The sequence below is a fragment of the Grus americana genome, chromosome 14 (assembly GCF_028858705.1).
Source record: "Grus americana isolate bGruAme1 chromosome 14, bGruAme1.mat, whole genome shotgun sequence".
NCBI lineage: Eukaryota > Metazoa > Chordata > Aves > Gruiformes > Gruidae > Grus > Grus americana.
Genome location: NC_072865.1, coordinates 9,839,811 through 9,862,008, shown reverse-complemented (window position 1 = coordinate 9,862,008; position 22,198 = coordinate 9,839,811). Strand labels below are relative to the sequence as shown.

The following is a 22,198-nucleotide window of genomic DNA, read 5'->3' as shown; positions in this document are numbered from 1 at the left end:
GATGAAGTGCCTCCCAGGCTGTGCTGAGGAGATGGGTGAGACTTGTAGCTCTTCTTGCAGCAGAGTCTAGCCCAGAGTGGGTGCATAACTCAGTGTCTCTGAGGGGCAGGGAGCCATCTTGACGTGGTGGTTGCTGGCAGAGGTGAGTCCTTTTCCAAAGCTCTAGGCAAGATGTGCAGAACAGACCCTGTCTGTGGGCATCGCGTATGCAGATGCAGCCCAAAAGGTTATGTTAGCTTGCAACATTAGCGTGGCAGCACAATAATCTTCCCTTGATATTTCTTATTTGACAGCTGCAGGTGAGCCCAAAGTGAGCTGCAAGGGACTGCTTGCTCTGAACCTAAAGTGTTAATAATACTGAGAGTCTGATTAAAAATCAGTAAGTGTCTTTGAAGTCCCTGCATTTTGAAATGTTTCATTTGGAGGCGTAACACATGAAACACTGAAGTTGAGAGCTCTGGACTCTCTGCTTTGGCTATGAAGAAAAAACCCATCTACTCTGGGTTTCCTTTGTTAAATATGCCAATCAACTATACCTCTTCTCTTTCAGCCCTGAGTATCTCTGGGTTGTGAGGGGGTGTAGTGGTGGGTTGGAAAAGAAAGAAGTTTCAATATTTCAGAGAAATTAAGTGTTAAGCAGTAGTGCTGATGGAGTTCCTCTGAGGGGGAAGAGAGATGGCAGGGAGGTAAAAAGTGTGTCAATCAAGACAGAAAAGGACAACGGTGGTGGGAATATCAGCATGTCTGTAGTTTTATTAGAAGTATGTGGGATCTAGTTTTCTCACTCATGTTACCTTCCACTGGGTCTGAAGGAGTTCACTTCCCTGGAAGAAGGTGATGGGACCTAGTCTTGAAGGCTGCCTGTGCTGGTGTGAACAGGGCACTTGGAGAGATAGCAGAGCACAAACCACCTGAGAGCGTGTGCTGGGACCTGTGAGGCTGTGAAGGTTGTGGTGGTGTGAGCTTGGCTGGCCCTCAGGAGGAACAGTGAGCAGTGCTGGCAGCACACACAAGCATGTGTTGCTTTTTGAGGCTGGTCTAAGGACCCAGCAGTGACATTGGGTAAAGTCCCCTTTGCTGAGAGTCATGTCGATTATATTGAAGTCACAGCACTGATTGCAGAGATGTGAGTTTTCCAGTGGGGAAGAAAAAAAAAGGGCAAACAGTGCTGTGAAGAGGACTGTCTCTGGCAGCTGTGCCAAAGTAGGTGAAACATGGGCTGCAGATCCTTATCAGGGCTCATTTTGTCCTGCTGTGGTGGCTTTGGAGACCTGACCCAAAACTGTGCCTTTCACTGGGTTAAGAATTGGGGCTGCGCGGCACGTGCTCTCAAGCATTGAGGTCACCCTCAGCTGCTTGGGCTGGAGACTGGCATTCAAACAATAAAAAGCTCCCAAAGCAGAGATGGTTCAAAAAAACCCCCAAAAACCCCCAACAAAACCCCAGCCAAAAAAACCCCAACCCCACCAGTTATACTGCCAGGAATCTTTCCCTTGACAAAAACATCCCTAGGTGTTGCTAAAGCCATTAGAAAAGAGGTGATCCCATCTGCAAAAGTGCCATGTCACTAGAGGGAAGAAAAACAATTTTCTGAGTGGAGAAGGCATCTCAATTATTTTTATGTATCTATAGATACATTCCTGTGCAGGCACAGCCTGTGAAGGAGTGAAATGTGGGAACATCAGAAAATGGGAGAATTATCATAGGAAGGGGAGTGTAAGCATGTTCATCACTAATTGGGGGTGTGAATAATTTGGCTGCTTATTAGGGTCCCTTCTCCTTGGGACCCTGAAGAGGGAAGAGGTGAATGTCCCCTGTGGCTGTGTCCTGCCCACCATGGTGCTGGCCCAGCTTGGTGGCTGTAGGACTTTGTTCCTAGGACTCCTCGCAACCTCTTGGAGTCCCACCTGACAAGAGTTTGCCTACATCTCATGTTATGTTCCCATTTCCCCCTGCATTTTCCTAGTTGCTCCTCTATGATTATTTTTATCCTGTTTCCTGTTTTTCTAGCAGAATGCGGTAGAAAAGGGACCCAATGAGAGCTGTCCTACCAGGCATAGCATCATTATATGCTGTTTACTTTTCCAAAACTTTAACTCAGACATGAACAAAAGGGTCTCTAATATCTTTTCTTGCCCTCAGCTGCTTTTCTGAGTGGCATATTGTTCTTCAGCTGTTTGGCATAATTTTAAAATTATGATTAGCAAGGTGCTGTACTAAACCATCACTAGAGCATCAGGATCATCTCTCCTACAGATCTGATCCTACAGTACAAACTCCTATGGAAATTAATGGGCTGTCTGGATTCCAGTACAGGATTGAGACTTTATTGTGTAAATCCATCAATAAAGGCAATCAAATGAGTCAGGCAAGGTTTATGTTTAACACACTCTTGCTGTCATCCCTCATTATTCTGCTCAGGTTTCCTTTTGTAAGTCCAGCACACAGGAACAAATCCTTCAAACCACAGGGCTTTACAGGGTTCTCCCCATCCCCTGACATCACATTTCATACCATTGTTGTTTTTTTAGGAGGCTGTAGTTATGCAGTGGTAATTGGAAGGGAAATTCTTTTTTTTTTCTTTTGAGACTTGGTACTGAACATGGTTCTGGTTTTGGTATCAAAGTGTGTTTGGCCCATTCTGATCTTCTCCCACATGTTGGTGTGGCGGACAGGGTGCTGCAGATGGGAGAGATGCGGTGGTCATAGGGCCTGGCTGGGGTCAGGACCTGGGTTGGTCTCTCCTCTTCCTTGGCTCTGTCTACACTGCCAGGCTGGGACCTGCTCTCACCTGGCCAGTCTGACCAGGTCTGGTGCCCACTCTACTTCCTTCAGGAACAGGGTGGTCAGCCAGCTGTCTTAAATTGGGGAATTGTTTCACTTCTCTGTAGGAATAGAACTTTTGGAGGAAAAGAAAATTTTAAAAACAAAACCCATTTAAAAATGCACCTCCCCAGACCCTACCACCTCATGACTGACTCATGGGGAGACACCTCAGTAACAATGAATGTCTTTTGGTTTTGTCCTTCAAACAGAGTTTTGGCTCTATTCACTTTTAAACTACCATACACGTTTTCTTGCTTTTTCCATTCTGGATCTTTTACAATCTCTCCCTAGGATTTACTGTGACATGCTATATCAGGTTAGTTTTCTTAGCCTCCTGTTGGCCTCCCCACTAATTCCATGCCCGAATATGCATACAGAAATTAACTCATTCAGGGCAACGCACAGCTCTTCAGATCTGCCACGAACCATCTGTATGACCTCAGGCAGTTTTCTGTTCCAAACTCTCCACTGTGAACCTGCATATGATTTTGCTTTGAGTTGAAAAGAAATGTTAGGGATGACCACGCACCAAATTAGGACTCTCCTTACTTGGCTTTGGCTCCAGTTGTACATGCTAACAACTATTCTGATCTGAGAAACATGTGGCAGCAATTTATTACAATGGTTTATCCCTGAGCTGTGTTGGCCTGTCTGGCCAAACATGTACATCATGCAGAAGTATGTTTTCTTCCTTCCTCAGATGGTGCTGACCTGTGTCTGAGCATGGGCAAGCAGGCTTCAGCTGTGCAGAAGCTCCTCATCACTCTGGTCTGCTTGACTCTCATTATCCACCTGTTTCAAGCCTTGTAAATTACTTTTCTCTCCAAATTCTCCTCTTTTTCACTGGAGAACGAGGCACACAGCTTCTTCCCATGTAAATCACATTCCAAAACTTTGATGTCATCTTTATTTTCATCTCTTGAGTCTCCTGAGAAATGCTGCACAGGATGACAACCTTCATTTTTATCTCTTCTTTGGGAGAGACCTGAGCAGGGCTACTTTGCTGGACCCTTTAGCATCAGTAACAACACACCTGTGAGCATGGATCTGCTTGAAGAGAAGTATCTATATGGTCTGCTGGGTTCCATGTGGCCTGAGAAAAGGTTTTCACTAATAACATTGCAGCTTCTTCTGAAGACAACAGGGAGGGACAGGGAAGGGATGAGGATTCAGGAGTATGGGTTTCTCATGTACAGTAAGAACCACAGCAACAAACTCAGAGTTTCAACAAGGCCTCAAACTTGATGTTTTTCAACCTTGCCTGAATATTTAGCTTCATACTGGAGTTCTTTAATAAAAGCAGACTGACTTCCAGAGGTCTTCAGTGACCTAGCCCTCCTGTTGTCTCTGCTGTAGCCAAGTTATTAAAATAAAACCCTTTCAGCTACTTTGAGATCTGAAGGGTACTAGGGGTGTGTTGACTGGGGTACCTCTGTCTTATGAACCACTCTAAAGATAGCAAGAATTCCTCTGTCTGTGTGTGGAAATTGAAATGATCCATTTATAATTTTCTTACCTTAACAAAATACAGGGAGTGACTCAAATATGTCCCATCCTTATGGAAATTAATTGTGTTAATAGGATCATTAGAATTTAGAGCTACTGTCATCAGACTGGTTTTTGCAGCTAATGATGGTTCTTGGGAAGATTATGTCATAATGAAGGCGGAGAATCTGGTCATCTATATATACCTGATCTGACCTGAGCCCTTTCTTTGGGTTTCATTGAGCAATGCACTAATAGAGTCAACGTAAGCAAACAGCTGCCACCCTCACCATGAAAATAGAAGGTGCCTCGGTGGTCCTTGCTCTGGCATTTTTCTGCTTCTTCTCAGGTTAGTAACTTCTGATGTTCTCTGTGCGGAAGTTTGGGACTGGCAGAGGACATGGCCTGGGAGCTCCCGTAAAGGCAGTGAGACAGAGGATTAGAGAGCCCTTGTTCTTTAAAAAGCATAGTGGCATAACCAGAAGGCCATCATTTTTTAACTGTACTATTTGTATTAATATAACACATTCTTGATAATGGCTTTTTCTCTCACATGTGAAAATGGTGATGTTACGCTGAAGGTGAAAGTATCTATTTTTAGTAGAGTTAACAGTTTAAGAACAAACAAACAAAAAAAAATCCCCAACTGTCTAAGTGGAGAAATACAAATTTCTAGCCAGACTGAATTCTTGTGTTAAAAAAAAAAAAAAAAGCTTAACTTTGAACAAAAGTGTAATACATTTTTTGGTAAATTCAGAAAAACGGGGATTTGTTGTCAACACTCTTTACTAAGGAATGCATTTTTGTATGGCTATAGTAGAGAGACTTTGGCAGGAGTTTAGGCTTGTTGCAGTGATATTTCACTTTACTGCTTCTTTCTTTTGAGAAAGAGCTAATGGAGGATTTCTTGATGGTTCCCTGTGACACTACTGATGATGTAACAGAAAAGGATGAAATATGTATTATATCAGCTCTAAGGGATTAAGTAGAAAGAAATGTATATCAGCTATCCACCTGGTGACTCATTAATTTGGTAATTTATGTGAAGTACTGCAAATGGAATGGGCCTTGGAAAGGAATTTGAAGGTTTGGACAAACAATACTATTATGGGCTAGCTCTGGTACCCCAATTCTAACTGAAGTTGAAGAAAGTAAAAGACATTTGGGTAAGGTTGATAACACTACCAAGGCTGTGGGGTAGAATAATAGAGAAACAGTTACTGAATCATCCTTGGAACTTGGATTTTAAGACTGAGAAAAGTAGCACAGTAAAGGAGGGCACAAAGATGCAAAGAAAATGGATGTGCTTTTGCATTTGAATGACAAACAGTGCAATGTTCCAGAAAGTCTCTGAATGCCCAGTCCTTTCTATCAGTGTACAATAATGCATTGGATTAGCTTTTATCTAGAGGTATTTGGGTGGATTAGGAAACTGCATCAAGTATTTTAATTAAATGCTTTTGATTTAAAATTTCCCTTCAAAGATTTTGTATGGTTTCATTGTTGGGTTTTCTGTTGCAGATGTTGCCAGCCAAGCTTCGATTAAGGCAAGTCCAACCTTTTCTATTCTGATTCTCCTTTTGTTTTGTCAACTATACTGCTTAATGCATGCTCTGAGCAGTCATTTAGATGGACTATACTTAGATATAATGCTTTTTCAGTTGTGGAAAAAGCAGTGAATTTCTCCATTACAATACTTTTGTAATATGGCAATGGCTCTAGCTGACAGTGTATGTTTGGTGCACTGTGCTGAGCATGTATCCAAACAGCTCTGGGCTGGAAATCTCATTAGATGAAGTTAGGAAATGGCATGAATTATATTTCTAATGATATTTCAGAATTTTGCTTCTGACCCAGCAGAAACCCCTGATTCTGATAATTCCTGAGTTTGATAATTAAAAGAATTAAGGCAAGTCCTTTGACTCTCAGAAAATTATTTGATTCAATGACTGAGAAGTCAGCTCCATTCATGTTTTAATCAAACAAGCTCGTCTCTCCTCAGTAAAGACCATTTTGGAAAACGTAGCAGTCAAAAATAACTAAATGGTTCATTGATTCTCCCTAGTCTGCATTTCAGTTGCCCAGCAGAAGAGGCAATTGGTTGATGCAGCATTACACGATATTACTGCTCCGCTTCCTGAGAGGATTGTGTTTTTCTGTGCTTCAGTCTTGCACCTGAATCGCTCTTCAGTCACTCTGGTCGATTCATTACTCTTGCACCCTACTGGCACTTCTAGGGCTATATTTTCCGCTCTTGACTAACTTTATAACATAGAGTCGTCCCCTGCAGCGAGTAGCAATTTGCAGCTCTATGCAAATTAAATATGTATTCCTTTTCCCATGTATAATGGCCTTGCAACAGGTTTTGAACTTTCTCGTTGCCTTTTCTGCCTCAGGAGCCATGAGCAGGGCTCTGGGTGCAGCCTGTACCATACGTGGTGTGTGGTGAGGGATGGGGAGTGTGGTAGCCCCAGGCCTGGGGTGAACAAACTATTGCTGTCGAGAGCCTGTAGCCCACCCCAAAAAGCTCATATGTGAATGAACTGTTCTCAGGATCTCAATGGCCTCTGAGGGAGCTTCCACTGACTGTCCTCCTCTGCTTTTCAGAATGAGTGCAGGAAAATTTGGTCACTTCTGCGCAGTGGGAAGTTTTCCTGTCCCACCAACAAGGAGCCCGTCAGCAGCCCGGATGGCAAAGCAGACCTCAACAAGTGCCTGATGTGCCAAAGGTTGCTGTGAGTATCGGCCACCCACCAGCTTGTGCGGCCGTCCTGCCCGTACGCAGCATGTCCCCTCCTGTAGCAAGGAGCCTGCTCTCGGGATGCTCTGTCTCACTCTGAGGTGTAAAATTGTAGTACTGGGCCAGACAGACCAGTCTGTAGCTCTTCAGCACACCCGTGAACCCGGTAGTGCTTTCCAGCTCATCACACCGGGGACACACACCACAGGGTGTGAGGAGCAAATCCAGGGTGAAAACACATGTGGATTTAGTTTCTTGTTTCCATAGACAGAGGAAACACCTGGATGTTAGCAGAGAGAAAGGATGGCAAAATGCCCCCAGTGCAGAGATGCTAAATACCCCAAGCATGTCTCACTGAGCCAGAGCCCAGTGCTGGTCTGCCCCACCGCCTTGCGCAACGGGGAGGTGGGGTTGGCAGGACTGGCCTTTAATCACTAGCTATTTCAGTTTTACGTCCGAGGACTGTACGCTGCTCTGTCACTCACACTTCCCTTTCTTGCAGGGAAAGAGATTCAAAAAACAAAGGGAGTGGTGGAGAGGCGAACAGGAATGTGAACTCCTTGGGAGAGGTGAGGTGAAACATCGCTACCGAAGCCAGTTTTATCGGCACGCCGGGAGCAGGATGATGCGGTGATGTTGCGTCTTCTGCCTCTGACCCACTTGCCGAGTGCGTTTCCTTGTCTGCGGTGTGGGAAACGCCGGCTTGGCCGATGGGGAAGGGCCCAGCAATGCTCCTGCAATGGCAGCAGGGCAAACGCGCTCCACCTTGGTGAGAGGGTCTGAAGGAGTGTGAGGCTTTGTGCCATCCATGAGTCTAAAAGAACCCCAAACTCCTCACGGCTCCTCCCAGGCTATCTAGTCCTTATCAGGCAATTACCGACACAGCATGTATGGTCTGTGCCTGACACGGTATAGGCTAAGGAGGATACCCGCCTGTTTATAAGGCGCACCATTGGCATCTGACAAATAATTAATAGCAGTGAGGGTGCATGTGAGCTGTGACTAGGGCAGGGTGTGGGAGCAGGCTGGCTCTAATTGTCCCTTGTTTATCTTGTTGATGCACCTGGCTGGTTTCTCTTACCCATAGCTGTTTTTTTTAGATAGCAGGTCTTTATGTGGAGGGACTTGACTTTCTGAGCCTTGGGTTTTTATTCTAGATAGGAGTGAATTGGTTTCCATCAGATAGTGTTGGCTGAAGTGGTTTTATTTCTTTTTTTTATCTGGTTAAGCAGTGTAGCTTTCCAGCTCTTGTGTGTCTGGGCAATTTAAAGGCTTTGTAAAGCACAGCTGTCCGCAGGGAGATCTCTTTTAAACACCTGACTTGCTGAAGTGTGGTCCTGAAGGCAGAAGGACAGTTTTACAGTGTCAGGAAGAGACCTACACTGAATTTCTTTGTTCAACCACAGATTTTCTGTCTGGCTTTTGGCAAGTAATTTTCTGGGCTTGACTTCCCATCTGCAGAGCTGGGATGAGTTATCAAACCATCTCCTTTATACAGTGTGTGTGTGTGTGTGTGAAATGCAGATCACGTGGCAGATAACCTTAAAAGTGCTGCATAAAGGATCCTAAAGGCTTCACGTATAGCGTGTTTCTTATGCTACAAACCTGCTTGCTTGTCCTGAAAGTCAGAGGAAAACTGTTCAGAGGAAATTAAAGACCAGATTGAAATGCTTAAGTAGGTTTTGCATTTTGTGAAAGAATGCTTTGCTTCGATTAATGCATAACATCATATTAAATGGAAGGTAAAAATGGCCATCTCTTACTCCAGTATACCTGGAAAGGAGGTGTACAAGGATTTTTTTAATGCCTGCAGCTTCATCTTTTTACTGTGCACGGATTTTAAAATTCTCGGTAGTGTGCTCACTCATGAGGGATGGGAAAACTGACTTCCTCATTCAAAATTCACTAAGAAATTATTGCTTTTGTACTTAGAGCGGAACCTAGGCCCTTCGGATAGGATCTTGCTTGTTATCTATTAGAAATAAGACTACACTGGATGCAAAAGACAAATGTGCTCATCTAAACATGTGGATTTACTTATGGTGTGTGCTATAGTTTAAGAGCACACATCAGACTAACTATGGTTTTCCACTGAGCTACACCTCAAGGAAACAAAATAGTGTTTGAAATGTAATTCATTGGGTGGATAATCCTTTGTGGATTTGTGGGAGATGCGTCCCTCTGTCAGCATATCTGTGCCAACCCGTGTTTTTGGCACTTCCGCAGGATGACTGCCGAGAGTTTCGGGATCTGTTCAAGCAAGGAAAACTTTCCTGCACCCGAGAAAATGACCCTGTCCGGGATTCCTCCGGGAAGCAACACAGCAATAAGTGCATCATGTGTGCAGAGAAGTTGTGAGTAGAAAGAAAAAAAAAAAAGCTTTTTCTGTTAGACTGAGAAAGTGGCTGCTGGAGAGACCTGGCTGCTGGCGCCAGTGGATGGGATCGCTCCCCCTTGTGCAGCCGATGGCAGGGAAAATGTCTCGCTCCCTGGAGCACTGTGGTATTCACTTTCTCATCTTGCTTCTCTTCCAGCAAAAGGGAGAATGAGCGGAAGTTATCTAAAAACAGACAAGGAAAAGATAAGGTGAGATTAAAGTATTAGGCAGGTCAATATAAAACTTTATTGGATTTTCACCCAAGATAGAGAAAAGGCAACATTATTCTACTCAATTGCTCTGTCTCTACTGATTTAATTTTGAGATCCACTTTCCTTTTCCTCTTTATTTCTTGTTCTTGCTCTTGAATCCCCCAAGTGAACCACTTGTGTCTGAACGTTGCAGTCTGTCCCATTGACCTGTGGATCTAGGGACAGGCATATCCCATCAGAATAAGAACCCAGATGTGCTGCACTGTCCTGAAACCCGGCTCAAGGGTAGAGAAGCCAGTGCTGCTGAGGGTGCTAATTTGGTTAAAAGGAAAAATTAGGTGAAAAACTCTAGTCTGGGCTCTGATAAGCTTAAGAGATTGTTGTATTCTGGGAGGAGAGCTCAGCCCTGTGCTGTCTCCATGTGCCTATTGCTCAGTTTTAGCTTTTCTTGTTGGAAACTTTGTTCTCACGGTGCTGCCATTTGCCACCTTCACCCTGTCACCCCACAGCCCCTGTGCGCTGATGCTTTCCTGGTGAAAGCATCTCTGTAAGGGGGGGAAAAAGTCCCTTTCCAACACTTACCTTCCAATTTCTGCCATGGTGGGGGCTGGTGTGGTCCCTTTAAGCCTCGGTCTTGGGGATAATCCTGTTTCAGTGCTTTTCCTAATGACTTTGACACAAAAAAATGGAAGCATAAGTGAAATTTGCTGATGGCAAAGCTGGGAGGCAGTATCAGCAGAGGAGGATCAGCAGATCACTCAGGACTAATTGGATAGCGCTGAGGCCTGGAGTAATAGAAACAAGATAAAATGTGCAAGATCACACAGTCAGTGATTAACCAGAATTCCTGCTTGTCGGTTAGAAGTGACAAAGGATAAGAAAGCCCTGCATTTATTAGTGGGTCAGGGATGCGACAGGCCATGAAAAAGGCAACTCTTGGATGTACTCAGCGAGGTTTTTGCAGCAGAGGTTGGGAAATTAAGAGCTCCAGAAATACTAGTTCAAAGGGAGACAGTTTGAGAGAGACTATTAGGGGAATGCAGATCTGTCTCAGAGGTGGAGGATTGGGGTCCTGAGCTGGGCTGGTCCCAGGGAATGAGGCATAGAGGGGCTGGGAGAGCTTTCCTGGGCTTGCTGGGGAGGGAAAGCGTTGCCTGAACTGCACGGAGAGGAGAGTGTGTGCTGGTGATGCGGAGAAGCAGTGAGGCTCTCGGGCAGCCCCTCTGAAGTGGGGTGTGACACTTATTTATGATGGGAGCAATGCAACATGACTGCTGGCCACAGCAGATCCAGGCTTATCCTGTGCCGGATCATGTATCTCCTACCCATGGCTAGTTTGGCTTTAGGGAAATGTGGGGCTTTGTACTCTGAGCATTTCACGGGTAACAAAGCTGAGGAGCCAGAGGTGCCCCAGGTGGGATGCAGGGTACAATCGTGGGGAAACCCTCCACTGGCAGAGAGGACAAGGTGCTGGAGACTTCTGAGCACAGCAAAGGATGAGGCCAGCGACCTGCTAAGAACCTTAATGTAAGCTAGCCAAAACCCTCCTATGTGCAAAATGGGCAGAAAATTGCAAGTGTTAAAACCTATTTGTAAAAAATAAAGGGTAAGCGGGATCCAGTTACTTATCCTCTATACTTGCTGTTTGGAATTGCCTATTGTAGTGTCTGAAATAATTAAAATTAGAGGGACTGAATGTTTACATCCATGTTACACAACAGGGGCAAATTAACATGGTTTCTGTATGGTGGTTCTTAACAGGGAGCAAATTAATCATCCACTCTCCAAACACCCTTCCACTGCTCATGGACTATTAAGTATGTTTACATTGTGCTTTTATGTTTTAACTGCTGCTTCTTGATTGACACATCCCGAAGTGTGGTTGGTTTTGGGGGTACTACACACTTTGTAAATGAAATTATCTGAGCTACGATCTGGGAAAAGGCTGTAGCTGTGTATTAAGGATGTTGGGAGAAGTGGGAGGGACTTCATTACTGTTTCGGTCACATCACTGGCATGCTTTGGATAGCCCAACAAGGAGAATAATAATTAGTTGGACCATACTAGAAAACTCCCAACACGTGCTGTGCAGGCAGAGGGACCCATAATTTTTCTGACTCACTCCTCTGTTTATATACTAAGTGGCTGGTACTGCACACCCTCTTCTCTCTGCCCACACCCAGGTTCTCCTGTGATGCATTTGTGATGGTTCAATGCTTTCCTGGCAGGAAACCCCAGGTTTCTAAGAATCAGATCAATAAGGGAAGGAGGACAGGGTGCCCTAATCACTGCCCTCCTTCCGCAGGATGACTGCAGTGAGTATCGCTCCCAGTTTGAAGCTGGTGGACGACTGTCCTGCACAAGGGAGAATGACCCTGTTCGGGATTCCTCTGGCAAGCAGCACACCAACAAATGTCTCATGTGCGCTGAGAAGTTGTGAGTACAGCTTCCTCTGAGCAACAACAGCAAAAAGGGAAACCTACTGCTGTGAAACCGCAGCTTCTGCCTGTGGAGCTGCATCTGAGCGATGCCTGGGAGAGTCCTGAATACCAGTGGCCCTCCAAGAGATGCTCCAGCAGTAGGGCTCCGGCCATTGTCCCTCTTCCCACTTCCCTTTCAGCACAGAGGGCCCAGGGGCAGGTGAGAAGCAGCGTGGAGTAGAGGAGGAGAACCAGGGTTCATAGAGAGCAACCCCTTTTCCAGGGGACTGTCGGGCGTGGGCAGCTCCTGAGGAGTTTCCCACACGTGTACTTTGCCTTCCAGATGCTCTCTCTCTACTCCCATAGAGCATATGCAGAAGCAGCCCTGATATGAAAGCAGCCACCTGGATCCAGGATGTAGCGTACAGTGGGAATGGTGAGGAGAAGGGAGAAGGCTTAGGGGTGGGAATTAGGAACAGGACCACCAGGAACAGGGACTGTGGATGGGGAGGTGGTACCTAACAGCATGATGCTGGCTTACAGGGCAGCCCCGGGTCCTGGTGGCACTCGCACTGCCATAGTGCTCCCTTTCCCTCCTTTCCCCTTCTTCCAGCAAAAAGGAAGCCCAAAGAGGAGGTCAGTCTGGTGGAACTGCCCAGCGCAACAAACCGCTCACTTCAGAGAGGACAAACCAGGTGAGATGGAGCTCAGAGCCTGCCCTGAGCTCAGAGGAATGGTCTGGTGAGAGTCTGTGGGATCCTGATGGCTACGGACTGTCTGTGGTCAGCCTGGGGTGGCTATGGTGCTTGGGATGCTTGAGCCAGCTAACAATGGGGGAGGAGCAGGTTGTATTACAAAGCCTTACTCATTTGTGGGATGGACCTGTGTGTGAGCATACAAAGTGGACATGTTTGGACCTGGCAGAACAGCCCCTCTTGCTTTCTCAGTGGTTTGATGGTATGTATGAGGTAAAGGGCAGGTTCAGATTCCCTGCAATCCTGTCAGCCCTCAGATGATAACATTTGGTGGGTGTTAAAGCTTGTATGTAGCAAGCATCAAACCTGCTTCTCCAGAAACAGCTCTGCGATTCCCTGAGTCTGGGAGGAGGAGTGGGGAGGACAGGAGCTGCTTTAGCTTTGCTTCCTCTCTGGTTGTACAAAAGTATTTTTTGTGCTTGGTTGTTGAATGTGATCCTTCTTTTGCAGAAGAACTGCGGTGGTTCAGGGTCGTGGCAGGGTACGAAAGAAAGACGTCCATTCTCATCGAACAGAGGGTGAGTAAAGCAGCACTTGGTGGTCAGGGGGACAGGCTGCCATCCCATGCAAGCCCTGGCACTGGCTCCTGCCCCCTTCTACCTATGTGATATTTCCTAAGGGTGGTTAGGATGCTAGTTGGAGCAGTAATGGTTCAGTAGTGCACAAGTGGCTCTGGGATGGAAAATTGAACATTGCAGTGTTTGGTGCTCAGTACATCGCATCTCCCCACTGGTTGAGCTGGTGATGAGATGCGTAGAACGGGGCATGTTTCTCGTGCAACCCTTGCTCCTTTCTGTCCTTGACTTTGTTGTGCACGAAGCACCAGTGATTGCTGTGCTCAAAATACCTCTCAGGCAGCTTTGGCCAGCAAACTCTGTCCGGGCAGGGTGCACATGTCTGCCTGGCTCTGGCTGATCCTTACCTGCTGGCTTGGCGGCAGTGCCTGGTGCACCACATGCTTTCCTGGGCACTGGTCAGGCACTCCTGTTTCTTTTGTAGCTGCTGGACCTAAGCAGGACTTGGTTGCTGTTCTTTCAGAGCTTTTGCTGGGATCCTCTGAGATTTCTTGCTTTTGGCTAGTGCAGTCCCTTCACCTCCCCACCCACCAAATGATGCCAACAGGCACAGGGGTGCAGAGCTGTGGGGTGGTGATCCACTTGCGCTGAGCACAGGGCAAGGTTTGTCCTGCTTTTGGCTGCCTCCCTGTTGGTATGTGGCTGGGGAGGCTTCTCGCCCTCTCTCTCCTGGTGGGTGGGTGCTGCCATAGTGCAAGCAGCTCCCCAAGGGCTGTGGGGGTCTGTGGGGAGGGTGGGTTTGCACCATGCTCCCTTTGTTCTGGAGGGGAGGTGTGATGAGCTGCCTTTCTGCTCTCTCTTCCTGCCAGCCCGCAAGGAAACGTGGCTCAGCGTGGTAGGAACTGCAACCCAGCTCTTGGCCACAAAGCGCAGAACAGAGACACTGACGCCTACCAGCTGGTAAACCCACCTCCTGCATCTCTGATGGCATCTGCACGGGCAGAAACGGGGACCTCTCCCATGGGGTGCCCTTCTGCTGGTGCTGAGCCCCTGCCAGCTCCTTTCCCAGCAGCTGCTCCTGTTCCTGCTGCGACCCTAAAGCTTCCCACTTGGCCCCATGTCCTTGGAAGGGTCTGAATGAATGAAAGCATCTGTACCCTGATGCTAGCCCCCGTATCCCCCAGCACTGAAGCAGAGGGAAGGGGAGCAGGGCTGGATGTGCCTGATGGGACCCTCCTAAACCAGTTTTGCTTCTGGGGTTGGCTCCTTTTGGAAGTATATCAGCTACAAGGGTGCTGGCCTTGGGGTCAGGGTGGATGCCTGCCCCACACGTAGCCAAAGTGGGGTGAGGAGTGCCACCCCCACATGTTGAGAAAGTGCTGAGTCAAAGGCCATGGCTGGAGCAGGGTGATGGGGCTGACCGGGGGTGAAGGCAAGGTTGGCAAGGGGAGGGAGTGCTAAAGGAGGAAACACTGAGTGATAGATCGTAATTGTGTATGCAGGAGAAAGATGGAGGTGTCTGCTTTCCCTGGTCTCCACAAAAAAAAAAATGCAATCGTTTCAACAAAGTTAAAAGTGGAAAATATTAAACTAATAAGAGAAAGTAAGTTAGCATAAAAAGAGTAACTAAATTGTGTATCTCACTGTCACAGGGTGTTGTCAAGAGCTAGGATGGTTAAAAAAATGACTTAATGTTTTAATCCCTCCAGAATTTGCATACAGTAATTTAAATAACATTTTGGAAGGGATAGGCAATTTGTTTCTGTGGGGCTGGAGGGACCTTACTACAAACTGCCTTAACTCTCTCTGAAGCCTCTGTCACTGACTGCTTTTAGAAAAGGGATGTTTGAGTAAAAAAATCCTGGTCGGTGGTTCAGGTACAGCAATTCCGATGCATTCCAGAGGAAGCATTAGGCGTAATAACTCCAGTCTGCTTCAGGGCTTAGTGGTATTTCCTGGTAGCACCGGAGGAGGAGTGGATGCTGATGAGCCTGAATGATGAGAGGTGATTCAGAGAGCAAATCTGTTCCTCTCCTCTTTCCAGGGCCACCTGTGGGTTTTGTCACAGCCAGCTCCACTTCCCCAGAGCTAAAGGAGTGGTGGCACTGGCTACCGGGACCTGTGATATGTGGGGTGGCCGCCTGCCCTGCAGTAGTGCAGGCACAGAGGTCGTACTGCAGGCAGCAATGCCTGGCGCGTAGGAAGGCGTCTAGCAGTGAACTGCAAAGGTCAGCATTGTCTGCCTTTAGGTCATTAGTAATTAGCTGGATGAGAGAGGAAGCAGCACATTAATGAAATTAGCAAGTGACATTTAACCAGCAGGTGCTATCACAGACAGCACCTCAATGTCACTGCACCCCCTGTGCCTCCCGGCACGAAACCTTCCCTTCCCTGTGGTGCTTCCTGCTTCTTGGGGCTGTTGATAAACCATCAGTTTGTGCTAAATGGTACATCTCCAGATGGGACAGCAGGTGAAATGTCCTCTCCATCTCAGCTGCAGCTCTCCTCCAATTGCAGCATTTGCAGTTGTTGCAATATGCTTTGCAGCACCTGGAGAAGGGGATGGGAACCCATTAGTCACTCCTTCCTCTCCATCTTTTTCGACACCTGGAGCTGAAGTGGGCAGCCAGGCTGAGGAAGGGGCTCTGTGTGTGCCAGGGAACAGGCAGTGGTATCTCTGACCTCTGCCATTTGAAATTTGCTGTGACTCTGCAAACACCCGCCTCGGTGTGCTTGTAGGGTGGAGATCAAAGTACGAGAGGATTTTTGGGGTCCCCGAAGGCCACTTCTGCTGTGAGTTTGTCCTGGTTGTGCCACGTGTGGTTTGTAAGGAAAGCTGTGTCTAAATGTTCCTGTTGTCATGCTGGAGAGGAAACAAGAGGGCACACTAATTCGTCATAGCTGCTCATATACGCTTGTGTCTCTGAACTCAGTGGGTGTCAGAAGTTGTGCTGTGTGTGTCACACTGCCCTCGGGCAGTAGAGACTTTTTCCTTAATTTTGGCCAATGGGTTTCACCTTTATTCTCTGAGATGAAATGACATCAAAGCCCTGATAAGGAGGAGTAGGGACAGGTAGCAGAAGTTTTCATCTTCTTTTGGATTCCTGGTGAGAGAAATAAACCTGCCCTGGACCAAGGTGCCGAGGTGGATCAGATGAGTGGGTTTGTGCCTGGCAGTGGGGCCAGGAGGGCTCTGTCCCAAAAAGCTTGGCTGGCTGGTCCAACAAGAGAGACAATCTGTTTTCAAGCCTGGCCTTTCTGGAGGTGTGGACATGCTGCAGGGCAGAGGGGTCCCATGGCAACGCTTGGTTTGTAAGTGCTTTTAGGTCATGTAAAGGAGGATCTTGCAAGTGAACCAGCACCAAATATGATTTCTTTCTCTCTCTCTTCAGCTGGACTGTGATCGAATTCTGCATGGGGTAAAGGGTGGAAGGATTTTCTGCAGCAAATCCTCACAACCAGTCTGTGGCACTGATGGGAAAACATACAAAAATGAATGTGACTTGTGTTCAGCTGCCATGTGAGTAGGCGGAGAGATTTCAGTAATACAGGGCTATCCACCATTCCCGAGTGTCTTTTGCAGCACAGTGTTTGTTTTGATATATTATGACTCACTATCAAGTGTGTCCTTGGTGCCTTGCTGTTAAGCAAACATAGATCAAAATGCCTGAGATTAATCTGATGACAGCTAATTAAGATACACAAGTTCCCAGAATCCCCTATTCCCTTTCTGCCCGATCATAAGATTGTTTGGGGAGTAATAAATGCCATCGTATTGGAAGTAGCATCAAAGTATTAAGAAGTCCACAGAGGACTGTCATGCCGATGGCAGAGAGCTGTGGCATTGCAAGTGAATAATAAGCCATGTCTTGTCCTCCCTTTGCAGGAGAGCTTCAAACTACATCACGGTAAACTATCGAGGTGAATGCCGAAAGCCTGCCCCTGAAGTGGTAAGCGGCATGCTGTGGCTGGGCTGGGGAAACATCAGTTTTTCCCCTTGTGAAACTCCTCTGTTGGCACTGTCTCAGCTCGGGGGGGCCTGATCCAGGCAGCCACGGTGGAGAGTGAACAGTGAGAAGTAGTTGGCAGTCAGTCACCAGCTGTGCTCTTTGGCAATACTTGGGGGTCAGTGCCTTGACCCTGCAGGCAGGTTAACAGGTTAATTGAATGAACAAGTTAACTGAACTAATGGGTTAATTAAAGCCATGCTCTGTGGCTGCTCTTCAGCCACGTGGTGCAGCACGCCCTGGTACTGTTAGGGTCAGCTCGGGGAGTCCTGCAGGTTGGGATGGCTTGGTTGTACCACAGGCTGGGAGGGAAGAGGGGTATTGGAGCCTCTGATCTCCTTCTCCCTGCCATGCTGGGGTGAGATGTTGCTGAGAGCTGGAGGAAACGGCCACCTGAAGTGCCTCTTTGGCTGCGTGTGGCATCCCATTTCTCACTCCACGTGCGTACTGGGGAGCTGGCCTGGCCACTGCATCTGTGGTGGGGTCGTAGAGATCAGGAGTGGGGTGCTTGTGGTCCAGATGTTTAAATGCAGGTTCAGACTTGGATTTAATGTATAACCAGAGCATAGTCTCCATGTTTTACCTAGGCTATGTGGCAGGAGTGACATGTCTGGGAAAACATCTGGCTTTCTTCCTGAGACTTTGGTGAAGAGGCCAGAAAGACCACAACTGCGTAAACCATAAAGGGCTCATTTCCTGAATAATATCCAGGGAGATGGCTGTGAAATTAAAATTATTCACTAAGCGGCATACTTTTGGGAAAGGTCTTGAGCCTTGACATCTTGTGTGATCCCACATAACAGATGAGTTAAATATTTCTCAGTTGTGCTTTGTCTTTCTACTAGTGGAAGCTCAGCAGCCTCCAGCACTTTGATTTGCAGCCAGGGTCTCCCAGTTTCTCTTGAATGTGTCGGATGCCCTGTAGCACCCAGGGAGGACTGTCCTCTGTATTGTCATGAACTCTTGAGAAACTGTATATTCATCCCCATGGAAATACTGAGACTTGTTCCTTCTCCAGACCTGGAGACAACCAAAATATTGATCAGACAAAGTAGTTCTGTAAAGTTTTGGATGGGAAGTTTGGCTTCTGAATATGTGTTTGTAGGCAATAAAGAGCTTCTCTGTGTGATAGCCATCATGACATGCCTTCCTCTCTTCTGTAAAGCAGCAGAGTGCTCTCAGCTTTGTTTAAAGCTGAAGAAATTGTAGTGCAGAGAGAAATAATTTTGCTGTGATCACTGGAGGCCTGTGTGTCTCAACCTTTAGTGTGATGGAGCCACTGTTGGCTTGTATATTCTGGGAGTGCAGGGAGACCAGGCAGTATGTGAGCCTGTTGGTGACTGTGCTCACACTGCCCAAGACAGACGAGATTTGGTATACCATGGCAACTGAAAAATAGAGAGGATTCCCACAAAGCTGTGGCTGGTCTGGAATTCCTTACTATTTTATGTTTTACCAAGCTGTTAAAGCTCTCAAGGCTTTGCAATTAGAGGAATATGCCACTTACTGGAAGTCAGACAGCTTGTAGCTATGTTAAGTATTCCAAGGAGAGTTGGATGCAATTAAAAAGGAAAGTGATAAGCTTTTTCCTTGGGGCAAAAATGCCAAACCCCCCACGCACAGTGATTTATTCTTTATGTATATTACATCACCTGAAGAATCAGATTGGAAATTTATTGAAGCCCATTTCCTTGGAAAACCTTTTGAGTCCATCAAACACTTTTCCTATTTCTCAGCTGGAAGCTTATGAACAATGTACAGAGCAATGTTATTTTCAGCACTGAAATTCATGGTCAGTTGCAGTATAATGAATTCTTCTTTCTACTGAAGATGCAGGCACTCAATATATGCTACTAAAACCCAGAGGAAACCAGCTCCAGCAGCGCTTTTGGCATCAGAAATGGTTTTAGACAGTTGCAGTGTGCAAAATGAAAATGCAAAGGCCTCTCTCTAAGCTTTGGAGGAAGATAAGAAGTTGTTACCCAAAAGTATAATAGTTCCTTGAGTTGTATTTTGAAATTATCCATGGAGGGTGCTGGGTTGCCTGACAAAATGTGTGTCCAAGCTGCCTCATCCCTTTGCAGCTCAGTGTCTCCATCCACTCCTGCCTGCAGAGCTCCTACTGGATTTCCAGGTGTTTCTGGCAACTCTCCCTGCCTGGTGACCAGATTGCCATCAGGGAGGGATTCTTGTAGGAAGGGATGGGAGCAGTGTGGCTTGAGAGAGATCTGACACTAAAGGATGTATCTGTGCACTGTTGTGGTGGAAAACTTTGCTGCAGAGAGAGCCTGTCCCTGGGGGCTCAGGCCGGCTGGTGTCCAGGCTCACCACCTTCCCCAGGAGGTCTGTGCTGTAACCAAATTCCTTTGATCCCACACCGTTTTACTGCAGGTGAATGTAGATCTGAGGCCTGGGTTTAGATATTGTTTTTTGGTAAGCTAGTGCTATGTCATATGGGTGAGTTAATTGTGGGTCTTTCCCGTACACTTCACTCTTAATGCTGCGTATCTTGCAGTTCCTTTGCTTGTTCAAAGGTTTTTTTTCCCCACAAATCACCCATGCGATAGTCACCAGTCTGCCCATGTTACTCAATAGGTCAGGATAAAAGGGGATATCCAGTTTCTCCTTTTTTTTTAATCTGTTCCTTAACAAACAGATAACTCCCAGATTTGCAATGGGCAAGTCCCGGTTTTCTTACAATACTCTTTATTTTGTCATGTTTCTTTTTAAGGTGGCAGGAGGAGGAAAAGGAAAAAAAGTGGGATCTTTCCCAGTTAGGTAGTAGGAGTGGAAAGCACCTAGCTTTGGGCTGAAATTGGTCTTGTTTTCCTAGGCTGGCAGCAACCCAACCTGCTTGCCCCGGTGCCAGGCTCTGCGGTGGTTCTGTGTGGCTGCCAAGCTGGCCGGAGGGGCTGTCACACACCAATACTCGTGCTCTGCAAGTGTCCCACAGCAGTGGTCATGCTTGGGGATGGACTTATTTTTTGCTCTTTCTTTCTAGAAGTAATGGAGTTCAGATGGTCAGCAAACACCAGGGATCAGCTGTGACCAAAGGTACAGAGAGGGGCAGTGATTTACCCCCTCTCAGCCAGCCTGTCCTCTGGAGGCTGCATTTCACAAGGCTTGGAGTGTCCAACCTTGCCCGGGCAGGCTGCAGGGCTGGGGCAAAGGGCTCAGCAGTGTGCTTTTCCCTCTTGCTGCAGCCAGGGGATGGAGGGGCTGAGCCCATGGGAATGTGCGGACTTTCTAGTGCCCGCTGTGGGTGGAGTCTGCCGATTCCTTTTCCACCAGCTCTGGTTTTTCAGCCAAGCTGTCCCTGTGGAGCAGGGAAGAAGCTGGCAGAGCAGCATGTTGCTGTCCCCCATTGCAGAGAGGGCCCAGAGCATGAGAGCATCACAGCTTTGAGGTTTCCTCATGGTCCTTTCAGGTCCCTTTGCCTTCTGGGACTATACTAATAAACTCTCTCCCCTGTCTCCCTAGGGCAAGTAAAGGAAGAGTTGATGTCGAGCATCAGGGGAGCTGCCGAGTCTCCAGGACTGTCAGAGCTGCCTTCATCCCCCTTCTGCAGCAAATGGGGCTCATCCTTGCTCAGGTGGAGGGTGAAGGGCTGTGGGGACCCAGTGGTGTCTTCCTAGGTCTGCCTCACGTGTGTCATTGCGGTCTCTGCCACTTCGCTGTGTCTTAGTGTGCTTCTACAATAAAGATAACTCAGCAGCTTCATGTCACTTTTCTTCACTAAGCCTCACGGGAGGGACACCCCAGTTCCCACTCCAGCTTTACATCATGTGCCCCTTAAGCAGCAAGCAAGCACAGAGGCCCCCGGGGTCTGTAAATACCTGGTGAAGCTGCTGTAAATACCCGGTGAAGATGTTGAACCTGAGGAGGAAGAGTGTGGTCTGGGGTCTTGTGAGGAGGGACCGGGGTCAGGTTCTCTCTGACTCATCGTGGGGTCTTGGGTCAATCACATCACTGCCCTTTCAACCCTCAGCCCTTTTCTCTTGTCTGTAAAACTCACATTAAAAGATATTTACCTACCTCAGAGGGTTGTTTTGAGATTTAATTGGTTTACAATTGGAAACCCACAGAGGACAATTGGTTTTAAAGCACCCTGCATATTGGGCTGGCAGTTGAACTGTTGCAGTAAGTGTCCTCTTCCAGCCGCCTCATCTGAGGCACCGGCAAACCCAGACCACTTTGTTTTGAGCAGCTGTGGAAAGTAGATACACCTTGACTGGTCATGTTAGATGGTGTGCTGAGTCCTGCTGCACCAAAGCTGGAGTTGGGGGCACAGCCAGGAAGGTCTCCGGGATCTGGAGGTGTGAATTGGGCTAGCAGTATTTCTTTCTCTGAGAGGGCAGAAGCACTGATGGCACCCTCAAGGCAGTGCTGGCCAAGCAGAAAGCTCAGCCATCTTGGTGGCCCATGGACCTTCACCATGTGCTTCTGGGTCACCCTTCTGCCTTGGCCTGAACTTCCATCCCCAAACAAGGCCCTGCGGGCACATGGGCTGAGCCAGCACCAATCTCGGGAGCCATCTCCTGCAGGGAGGGGCCCTTCCTTTGGGGTCCTGGTGCTGGGGGACATGAAGTGAGAAGTTCCATGGTGTTGAATGGCTTAAGCTATTTAAGGATAAGTATTGTTGTCTTGAGATGTAACTGATGTACAGACACTTCATTTATAATTTGAAACTATTTTAAGACGAAGCTGGATCTTTGAGCGAAGGGCTCCCCTGGCTCGTTGGGGGCAATGCATCTGAGAATAGGGTGGGATTTGCAAAGCAGGAGACTCTGGTGGTGGGTTAACCGAAATCTGCTGGCAGTTACATGCACTTCCTGTACTTTCTTTTATAGCTGTTACTTAA

The 22,198-nt window shown here is 47.3% G+C and overlaps 1 protein-coding gene across 1 annotated transcript; it reads left to right on the top strand.

Annotated features, from left to right (window-relative positions):
• The first annotated feature begins 4,524 nt into the window (after positions 1-4,524).
• LOC129212928 (serine protease inhibitor Kazal-type 5-like) lies at positions 4,525-21,031 on the top strand. Its single transcript, XM_054842157.1, has 14 exons — positions 4,525-4,660; positions 5,833-5,858; positions 6,919-7,046; positions 7,554-7,620; positions 9,278-9,405; positions 9,586-9,637; positions 11,946-12,076; positions 12,674-12,755; positions 13,266-13,333; positions 14,200-14,290; positions 16,723-16,850; positions 17,217-17,280; positions 20,339-20,391; positions 20,818-21,031. The coding sequence occupies exons 1-13, from the start codon at positions 4,603-4,605 to the stop codon at positions 20,342-20,344; spliced, it is 1,029 nt and encodes a 342-aa protein (XP_054698132.1). The 5' UTR covers positions 4,525-4,602; the 3' UTR covers positions 20,345-20,391; positions 20,818-21,031.
• The last annotated feature ends 1,167 nt before the right edge of the window (positions 21,032-22,198 follow it).

Bases quoted from the DNA above. Each gene is read 5' to 3' on its own strand.
- LOC129212928 (XM_054842157.1), top strand. From the start codon at position 4,603: ATGAAAATAGAAGGTGCCTCGGTGGTCCTTGCTCTGGCATTTTTCTGC. The intron at 9,406-9,585 runs GTGAGTAGAAAG...CTTCTCTTCCAG, and splicing joins ATCATGTGTGCAGAGAAGTT to CAAAAGGGAGAATGAGCGGA. The intron at 12,077-12,673 runs GTGAGTACAGCT...CCCTTCTTCCAG, and splicing joins CTCATGTGCGCTGAGAAGTT to CAAAAAGGAAGCCCAAAGAG.